We start from the raw sequence: 10,996 nt of genomic DNA on the forward strand, positions 1-10,996 counted from the left end.
GATTCTCTGAACTCTCTTATTAAAATAAATAAACCCAGTGTCTTGAGATAGACGGAAAAGCTGGATCTCTCAGGGTCACACGTCAACAACACATGGCTTGATCAAAACGCTTCATTGCAGACATCTGATTGAACATACATGTGAATATCATCAATCAACCAAACACACACACACACACACACACACACACACACACACACACAACACACACACACACACACACACACACACACACACACACACACACACACACACACACACACACACACACACACACACACACACACACACACACACACACACACACACACACACACACACACACACACACACAAACACACACACACACACACACACACACACACACACACACACACACACACACACACACACACACACACACACACACACACACACACACACACACACACACACACACACACACACACACACACACACACACACACACACACACACACACACACACACACACACACACACACACACACACACACACACACACACACACACACACACACACACACACACACACACACACACACACACACACACACACACACACACACACACACACACACACACACACACACACACACACACACACACACACACACACACACACACACACACACACACACACACACACACACACACACACACACACACACACACACACACACACACACACACACACACACACACACACACACACACACACACACACACACACACACACACACACACACACACACACACACACACACACACACACACACACACACACACACACACACACACACACACACACACACACACACAAACACACACACACACACACACACACACACACACACACACACACACACACACACACACACACACACACAAACAGGTGCGTCATTCTGTGTTTGCTGGGTTTGGTCCAGTAGGAATGTTTTAATAAATATTCCTCAATCTCTTTTTTGTGTTCACAAACATTGATGGATGGTCTAATGATTTGTGCATGTTTTGTCATTTTGTTCTTGATTGTGCTAAAGTTACAAACTCTTGGAGTGAAAAACTTGAGGTGCTTTCAGGTGTGGAACAGTCAACAAACATCTACAATAAATATCTTACACACACACACACACACACACACACACAGAGATAAAACAGGGCTGCACAGCTACTCAAACACAAGTTTGTGTACTTGACTTCTAAACATGATCTGCTCTGATCACAGCATTTGTGCAGATGTTCCTCAAACACTGGGCTCAGGGTTTGATCTCAACCTCCAACATTAACTTCTGTAAACCTGCCTGAACTGCTCAACATACACAATACACCTAAAATCTTTTTATATTTTTTGAGGGCTACTCTAATATCTGGTCATTCTGAGATTATCTTTGTCTATTCTGCTAAAGCATTTATATAGGTTCATCTCTTTCAGTTTTTGTGGCAACACAACACCCTATTTTATCTCTGTTTTTACTGCAGTAAAAGGACTTCATGTTTACATGGTTTATGACACACACTGTAATTATACCTTATCAAAATATTTGTTCAGATCAGATATAAAAACTTAACCATTTTTTGATCAATCCAAAGCATTAGTGAGGATTTATATATTAATGTTCAGCATAAATCTAGACATTGTTTTATTAAAACTTGTAAAAATTCAATATTCTAAAAGAGTCATTCTTTAGGGTTGAGTTCTTTATTTATATAGGCCAATATGTGTTTCATAGATTTACCTTTTAATAATGTTGCATTTGGATGCTTTGTTATATATGTGACCCTGGACAACAAAATCAGTCATAATGGTCCATTTTATACACTGAATATAAACTGAATACATAAGCGTTGAATACATAATCCATTGATGTATGGTTTGTTAGGATAGGACAATATTTGGCTGAGATACACTGATTTGAAAATCTGGATTCTGGGTGCAAAAAAAAAATCTAAATATTGAGAAAATCGCCTTTAAAGTTGTCCAAATGAAGTTTTTAGCAATGCATATTACTAATCAAAAATTAAGTTTTGACATGGTGTAAAATGTACAAAATATCTTCATGGAACATGATATATCCTAATGATTTTTGGCATAAAAGAAAAATTCATTTGGTCCCATACAATGTATTTTTGTCTATAACTACAAGGTTTTGTGGTCTAGGGTCACATTTGTAAAGATGTTCTGCTCTGTGTTTGGAGCTCATAAAACATTCAGAGAAGGTGTAGTTCCGGCATTTGCCAGCAGGTGTCTGGAATGGCGTCTCCAAGGCAACATTACAAGAGTCCGACACACTGATTGGATCGGAGGAATCGCTCCAAACATCTGTTTGAGATGGCAGCTTTATTATTGATATAAGCATGTGGAAACAGCTCTCCATAATAATATTTTTGAATCCTATACAAAAGGCCCGTTCCCCAAACACAAGAGACTTTGAAAACCCCTGACATCACCGGGGAAATCAGTCAGACGTTCAGTCGCATAAGACGCGGCTGTTTTTCTACAAAATGACGGTAACAGCCGTCCAGACTCCCTGCGTCTCAACAAACCCTCACAACCCTGAGCTCACACCACACTTCCTGCACATAACTGTAAATGTAAAGCGGGTTCAGTTCTAGTACTCAATGCATTTTGTTTTCCAAAGCCGCTTGTCTAATAAACTGCCATTGGAAAGCAGTTGTGTTTAAAGTTTTGGTAGTGAACCCAATAAGCAAAAATAAAGCAATATAATGTTTCTTTCAGTACAAAATTAACCAAATTTAAATAACCAACATCATAAGCCATCTTCCAAATCGCTAGTTGTCAGGACGCATTTCCCCAGAAACTGCATAGGCCTACTTACATCCGTAAACAAAGGAAAGGAGGTCAAGCTACTACTATATGCAGTCAAATAGCTTGAAGACACAATAACTTAAACCTCGAAATGAAAACAGTTGGCGAGCAAAAAGACAACGCAACAAAATCCATAATAGAATGTTTTCAATGTCATCAATCAGCCATATTGACAGCACAAAATATAAACAATGCAACTGAACTGAATTTTGCTGATTATTTCTGCTGACAATGGTCAATTACTGTCATGTTTTGAGCTGTATTAATCAGTCGGACTGGTAAAAACATTTGGAGTACTAATGACTGACAAAAGTTACAACAAATCAAGGCGAAGAGCGTAAAATACTGTCTGAGGAAAGAAGGCATTTGGGTTAGCCAAACTGTTGGCCACTAGGTTTTTCACTCGATCTCAATCAAACCACTGCAGCACAATTCTCTGGACTCTCTAGATCAATAATTATTAAACAAATGTTGAATGTTGTCCTTTGGTTGGCTATAACAGGGTCATTTAGGAAAGGGGTGTGGCAAAATATACCCAAAAGCCTATAAAAACAAAACAAAAATTCAAAAACTTACAAAAATTGGTCAAATCATGTGTCAGATGACTCTTAACAAGCATGCAAAGTTTCATGGAAGTTGGACCATAGGTGGCGCTGTAACAGTTAAAAAAGACTTCAAAACCACACATTTTCTATTTTAAATGGCCTCCAATTACTAAAAAAAAAAAGCTCATATATTCACTCAAACACTAGATCTTTATGTCATATGTCATTTATTTCATATTGGCCTACACACTAACAGCATCGAAGCTAAAAAGGCTTTTAATTCTCGAACCCCGGTAGTTGCTGCTTGCAGCTATATTTTTTTATTATTATTGCATATTGCGTACTATTTAAAAAGTCTATGAAGCTTTGTGTTTGTTCTTATCATTTCCGGTCAGGTAGGTGAAATATTAGGCTAATATTTTGATTAATAGTGCTCAGAGGTATCTTTATCACCAATTAACTTTAGTTTGTCAAAATATTGCGCCGTTACTTACTAAGTCCTTCTCTATATGCTTTAGCAGCTTCCACACATTTTTACCGTGGTTTAGACAGCATAAATTAGCAGAACAACGCATTCAGTAAAACATTTACCATGCAATCCATGCTGTTGTTTACATCCGAGTGTCTTCAATATGGCGCGCATCTGGGTAACACAATTTGTTGTTTATGTAAAACAATGCCAATTCTAAACGAACTACATAAGTCATGGTCATTAGTCAAAACAACAACTGTATAGGAGCTCTTACCTGCTCATAAAACATATTTTCAGATATCCGTCTTCCGTTGTTTGGGAGTTTTGGTGATGTTAGTGAAATTCCCGCTCAGCGGCATAACGTCAGATTCATCCGCGCAGATCAACGAAGCCGAAACACAACTCAGGTGACGACCAAAACAATGCTCCTCCGCTATCTATAGTTTCATGCATTAACAGATTGAAAACTAAAAGCTTCAGAATAAAGTGTACAGTTATTCCCACTAGTTTCTACAAAATAATAAAATCACTATCATGCCCATGAGTGTATGCATTTAATATTTGCAGCCGTAAATGGGATTATGTACGTTCAGTTGATCATTATGACAAAATAAACTCCTTCTTAATTGTGTTATTCAGTGATACTGACTGTGACTGCACAGTATCCTTTATATAAACAGCTTAAGTATTTGATGGCGTATGTCTAGCATAACTAGAGCTCTTCGATTATTTTTATTCATTCATTTGTCCATTTATTTGAAACTTGGTGACTTTTGTGCAACTTTCTAATGAACATAAGAATACCAAAAAAAATCGTGGGTTATTTTCGCAGTCAAAAAAGCATCATCTAGTGGTTGCACAGTGGTATCGCATAGCCTATGATTTTAAGTGGATTTTCAAGAACTTTCAATTTTTATCTTAATGTATTAAGGGGAGAAACTACAGGCAAAATGCTGTTTTTCATGCACCTGTCAAGTTTAAGATTTTGGCCTTTTTTGTTTTTTCATAAAGTGTTTTTTTTTTCTTCAGACTAGTGGAAAGAAAACCTCCAAAAGACACTGTTAAGTGTTTCTTTTATAGCACTTTATCTATTTGTGTCAATAGATTTCAATTACAATACACATATTTTTAAAGGCCAAGATTTTTTTCTCCTACACTGAGCCATAAATCTCCACTTCAGCAGCACTTACACACACCACACTTTACGTTTTTATTCCTGTCTATATCCTGAAGGTTTTTACAGAAGGATTTGTTCATATAAAATGTGCTTGATTTTATACAACATTTTATTCCCCAAAAACTGTAAAAAAAAAAAAAAAAAAAAAAAATCTATATGAATTATGGAGTGACAAAATGATTCTCTCTGTAAAAACATTTGAGTCTAATATGTCAAAAAAAAAACTTAAATTAACAATAATTTTAAAACTGACTTCATCTGGTGTTTAGATTTTTGTTCTAAAAATGTATGGAAAATTAGCGCATCTTTCATTAAACAATGGCGCATTTGCATTAAAACTTAACATTTTAGAAAACTTGAAATACAAAAAATGTTTGCAATTATCAAAGTAATCAATCAACTGATGATTTACCTGTCTATTAAATATATTTTCTACTAGGCTATTTGTATTGTTTTAAATAAAATGTGCATAATTTAGAGGTGCATATTTTGAAGTATCATGAAATTCACAGTAGTAAAGAACAAATATTATTATAGCAAAATACTGTACATTAATTAAAAAAAACCCTGATGTTTATTGTATTTGCTCTTTTTTGGCATTTAAGTGTGACTCCTAAGTGACTCCTGGATGAACACGTGTGTTGTCGCAGATATAAACTCATCAGCAGCAGTCTAATACAGCTCTAAATATTTGTGACTCCAAACGTCTGATGTGAACTCTGACGGATTTCCCTGTAAACAGCAAGAAGGCTGTGTGTGGTGTTAGTCTGGTTTCTGGATGAGTTTGTGCCGTTCACCACGGCTCATATCAGAGAGCTTTCAGCGGCGCAGTAGTCTGAGATTCATGGATCATTGAGAAACACATTAGTGAGGTCAGACAGAATGGAGGTGGATGAGAGGTGGCTGGAGGACACAAGAGTCAAGAGCTCCAGCTCTGCAGGACTCCAGCTGTGTTTGATACGACTGTCAGTGGTAGAACATCACCATCTACTGTCTGAACACTCTCACAGCCTCTAACAACATGCAACTGAAATTCAGCTGATAGGCTCACACAATATAATGTGATTAGCTAGATACTGCATAAAACTGAAAAGAAATTGCATACAATTTATAGTTATTCTGGTAAGAACAAACAGCAAAACAAATTAAACTCTACCACAGAACAGGATGAAGAACTTAACCTGAGCAGCTGTCTTCATTTATAAACCTTGTATATTCAACAACAATTATTTCAAAAGAGCTAAAGGTGCATCACTTTTGAATCAGTGTTTGATGTGACGCTGTCGTCTGTGTTTGGATCTTCACGGGGGTTTGAGATGTCCATCTGCTGCCCATTGATCCTGGAAACAATAAATATGCATTAAAACTTACTGCATACGTGTGTGTGTGTGTGTGTGTGTGTGTGTGTGTGTGTGTGTGTGTGTGTGTGTGTGTGTGTGTGTGTGTGTGTGTGTGTGCACATGAAAGCAATAAAAGTACATGGTGTTCTCCTTTAGACAGGGTTAGTAATGTGAGTGTGTGTCCATGTACCTGCTGTGAGGTGAGTTTGAGCAGGTCTTCATACAGTCTTTTCCATCGGTCCACCTCAGCCTGGAGGTCAGACATTGCCTTAACATCCCACCTGTGAGAAATTATAGCAAATGTGTAAATAGAATTAATATTAAAATTAAAATAGCAAAATAAAATAAAAATTTAAGTACACAAAATAAAATAAATGAGTGACCTGCTGCAGGGTTCTAGACGACTGGAGTGCACAGTATTCCTGATAGAATCTAACTCCACCTGTAACCTGTTCACCTGCAGCTCCAGGGACTCCTTCTCACCTGACAGACAGTCCTTAAACCTGCACACACACACACACACACACACACACACACACACACACATGTTGGGTTTACATGTTTTATGGGGACATTCCATAGGCGTAATGGTTTTTATACTGTACAAACCGTACTTTCTATCACCCTACACCTAAACCTAGCCCTCACAGGAGATTGTGCACACTTTTACTTCATCAAAAAAACTCATTGTGCATGATTTATAAGCCTGTTTCCTCATGGGGACCTGAGAAATGTCCCCACAAGGTCAAAATCTACTGGTATTACTATCCTTGTGGGGACATTTGGTCCCCATAACGTGATAAATATCAGGTACAAAGCAGAGGAATATACAAACTGAACCAACTGAGTCATTTACCCTGGAACAGCTCCAATTAATTCAAACGTGAATCGCGTGAATTGAATAATTTGATCTGAATCAAATGATTCGCAAACCCAAGTCCTGATCTGAATCAAATGATTCCTGCTCTGGGGTTGATTCACGACCCACGCTCCAAAGTCTCATCTAAATAATGATTCGCCAACCATTATTTCAGATCGGAACTTCTGGGTGTGGAGCGAGAATCACAATTCGTGAAATGATTCAAACCCGCTCGTTTCGATCTAAATCAAATGATTCGCGATCCGCGCTTCAAAGTCCCATTTTAATAATGATTCGTGAACCATGATTTTAGATCGGAACTTTGAAACGCATTCATTATATAGCCTAATCATGCATAATCATTTAATACGAGAAATGATTCCAAAATGATTCACGAACCCGCACCAAAGTCCCGATCTGAAGCGAATCAGTATTCAGATGGGATTCGGAGCGCATATCGTGAATCATTTTAGATCGGATCTTCAGAGCGGAATAATTGCGCGAATTAAATAATTCATAGGCTACTTCGGAGCGTGAATCACGAATCATTTGATTCAGGGTGGATTCACGAATCGTTTCGTGAATCTTTCTTGTTTTCTTCTTGTTTCTTATTAAACAGTTCAAAGCATTAAGACAGTACAGTTATAAAATCTAAACTAAGAAAAAATAAAGGAAATATACACAAATACATCCCTTAAAAATAATGCCATTATGTCCCCACCAATGCTAAAATCAAACCTACGCTCTTGAGTGTGTTTGTGTGTTTATGAAAAGAAGCGATCAGAACCTCTTGACGCAGCTCATCCACCTCCGCTGCTGCTCGCACAGCCACTCGAACTGTTCGGCCGTTTGACGGAGTTTGCCGAGACTCTCCGAGTTCTCCCGCCGCAGTTCCTCTACAGTGCTCTGGTGGGCGCTGCGCTGATCGCACAGATCCTGCTGCAGCGCTTCATGCGACATCTGGAGCTCCATCAGCTCGAGCGATTTACTGATCAATAGAACAATATTAATAACAGTCGTGAGAAAATTCGACAGAAAATTTCGGCGGGCAGAAAAAGCCACAATATCTAGTGTGTTGATGTATGAAGCACAACAAACACAGAAGTTACTTTACAAACATAGCCAAGCAAATTTCTGTGTTTTAGTTTAGAGAATCCTTCGTCCTCACACGAAATTCCCGATAACGTGAATCTACCATAATGATTATATAATTTCAGATCCCAAAAAGTTAATTTAGCATGTTATATTAACAAATGTAGCTACACTTACAAACAGTAAGCCTTTTTTGTATTTCTTAAAAAAAATGAAACATTTGAATACAATATAACTTTGTTTAAAACACACACTTAGAACCTGTCATTTGCACTGTTCATGTAAATACATAATCAGCTTTTAGAGAAGAGTGGACTGATAATTTGTGTTTGTACATGGACAAAAAAGCTTAACTTTCTGATTTCCCACCTGTCTAGCTGCATCTCTAGATCCTGTATTTTCTGAGTCTCCTCACTGAGCTGCGTCTCCTGGACCTCAGCCTGCTGAGCCCTGAGCTGAGCCTCGTGGTGCAGCTCGTCCACCAGGCCCATGAGCTGCGTCTCTGAGCCCTGCAGCTGCTGTAAATCACAGCTCACCTGCTCCAGCTGAAGACACAGCAGTGAGGCGTCCCTCCGGCGCTCCTCTGTCACAGAGATCAAACGCTGCTGCAGGAGATCGGCCTGCTCCTGCCAGCACAACACACAGAGTATAATAGTGCATACGCTATATAATAGCATTGTTTGCAATGTTGCAACAATAACCTTTCCATAAAGTAGTTCAAATAAAAATGTTCTGAAAATGTGCTCAAACTCAGGACATCCAAAATTAGGATGAGTTTGTTTCTTCATCAGATTTGGAAGAATGTGTCATTCCATCACTGTCTCACCAATGGCTCCTCTGCAGTGAATGGGTGCCGTCAGAATGAGAGTCCAAACAGCTGATAAAAACATCACAATAATCCATAATAACCCAGTCCAGTCCATCAGTTAACATCTTGAGAAGACAAAAGCTTCAAGACGTTTTTAATGTCTGCACAGATCAAGCACTGCTTACAAATCAAAACAGCTCTAAACAAATATGCGGCTGGATTTTGATGTGAGAAACAAAAGGAGGAAGCGTTATTACGAATTATGGATGACTTAATGATGGATTTGTTTCAGCTTTTGTCTTCTCCAGATGTTAACTGATAGACTGGAGTGGGTTCTTGTGATTATTGTGATGTTTTTATCAGCTGTTTGGACTCTCATTCTGACGGCACCCATTCACTCCAGAGGATCCATTGGTGAGACAGTGATGCAATCACACATTTATAACTACCTCTTTTTTGTTATAAAACTGCTCTCTGTCACTTTATCATATTTACAAACTCTATTTGCACTTGCACTATACTCTGTTTGGTTTGCACTCTCTGCCATGTGCTCTTACTTGTATATTGTATTTTTTTTATTTTTTAGATTATATGATTAATTGTATTTATTCGTAATTTTAAAATTCTACCTTTTGTATTTAATATGATATGTTACGCACCAAGGGTCTGAGAGTAACGCAATTTCAATTTTCTGTATGTGCTGTACATGTGGCAGAATTGACAAAAAAAGATGACTTTGACTTTGATTTATACAAACCCTAATCTTGGATGAAGTAAGGGGAAGCACATTTTTGCAAAATGTCATGTTTGGGTGAACTATTCCTTTAAGTTCAGTTTCACAACCTCAATGCTCTTTTCATATTTTTACAGTAAAGTACCTGCTGCTTCCGAAATCTCTCCAGCAGTTGTTCATATTTGATGCTCAGCTCCACAAAGAGCTGCTCCTTCTGACACACTCGCACCGACAGACCCTCCATCTCTGCCTGCAGAGCCTGCTGACGCTCACCAGACACCAGCAGCTCTCGCTGGAGCACTGCTGAACACACACACACACACACACACACACACACACACACACATATGCATGCACATATAATGCATGACTGAGCAGCAGCTAACATTAACCATTTGTGTGCATAATAAACTTCTGAAGCATGCACAGCTGCACACAATGAAAAACAGTCAAGCAAAATACAGTTAAGTAATGCAAACAAAACATATCAGCAATGCTAAATAAAGTAAATTATTTGGTTCAATGTACTTATTAAGATAAGATAAAGATTTTGCAATGCTATATGGCCACATTAAGTACATTGTACTTAAATGCTAAAAATGCTTTTCTAGCTTAGATTTTTTTAGTCTTGTTTCCAGCCATAATATCTTAAAATTCTTAAATCAAGAAGGATTTTCTTGACAAGTAAAAATTATTGTCTTGTTTTCAGAAAAAAAAGTCAAAATTAAGTGAGTTTTTTGCTTAGAACAAGCAAAATAATCTACCAATGGGGTAAGAAAAAAAGTATTCTTTCAAACAGAAAACAAGATTATTTTTCTTGCCCCATTGGCAGATTATCTTGCTTGTTTCAAGCAAAAACACACTTAATTTTGACTTGTTTTGTCTGGAAACAAGACAATAATTTTTACTCGTCTAGAAAATCCTTCTTGATTTAAGAATTTTTAGATATTTCGGCTGGAAACAAGACAAAAAAACCTAAGCTAGAAAAGCATTTTTTGCAGTGTATTAATAGTTAAGGCCAGGATTTTCTAGACGAGCAAAAATCTTTGTATTGGTTTCAGAAAAAAACAAGTCAAAATTCAGTGAGTTTTTGCTTAGAACAAGCTAAATAATCTGCCAATGGGG

The 10,996-nt window shown here is 37.7% G+C and overlaps 1 protein-coding gene across 1 annotated transcript; it reads right to left on the bottom strand.

The window, feature by feature from the left end:
- Positions 1-5,810: 5,810 nt before the first annotated feature.
- On the bottom strand, positions 5,811-10,191 carry LOC141287857 (uncharacterized). Its single transcript, XM_073819951.1, has 6 exons — positions 10,017-10,191; positions 8,700-8,956; positions 8,026-8,226; positions 6,763-6,882; positions 6,570-6,660; positions 5,811-6,379 (listed from the first exon to the last, which is right to left on the bottom strand). Exons 1-6 carry the CDS (start codon positions 10,113-10,115, stop codon positions 6,341-6,343), a joined length of 807 nt encoding a protein of 268 aa, XP_073676052.1. The 5' UTR covers positions 10,116-10,191; the 3' UTR covers positions 5,811-6,340.
- Between the last annotated feature and the right edge of the window lie 805 nt (positions 10,192-10,996).

Source organism: Garra rufa, chromosome 16 (genome assembly GCF_049309525.1).
Source record: "Garra rufa chromosome 16, GarRuf1.0, whole genome shotgun sequence".
NCBI classification, from domain to species: Eukaryota; Metazoa; Chordata; class Actinopteri; order Cypriniformes; family Cyprinidae; genus Garra; species Garra rufa.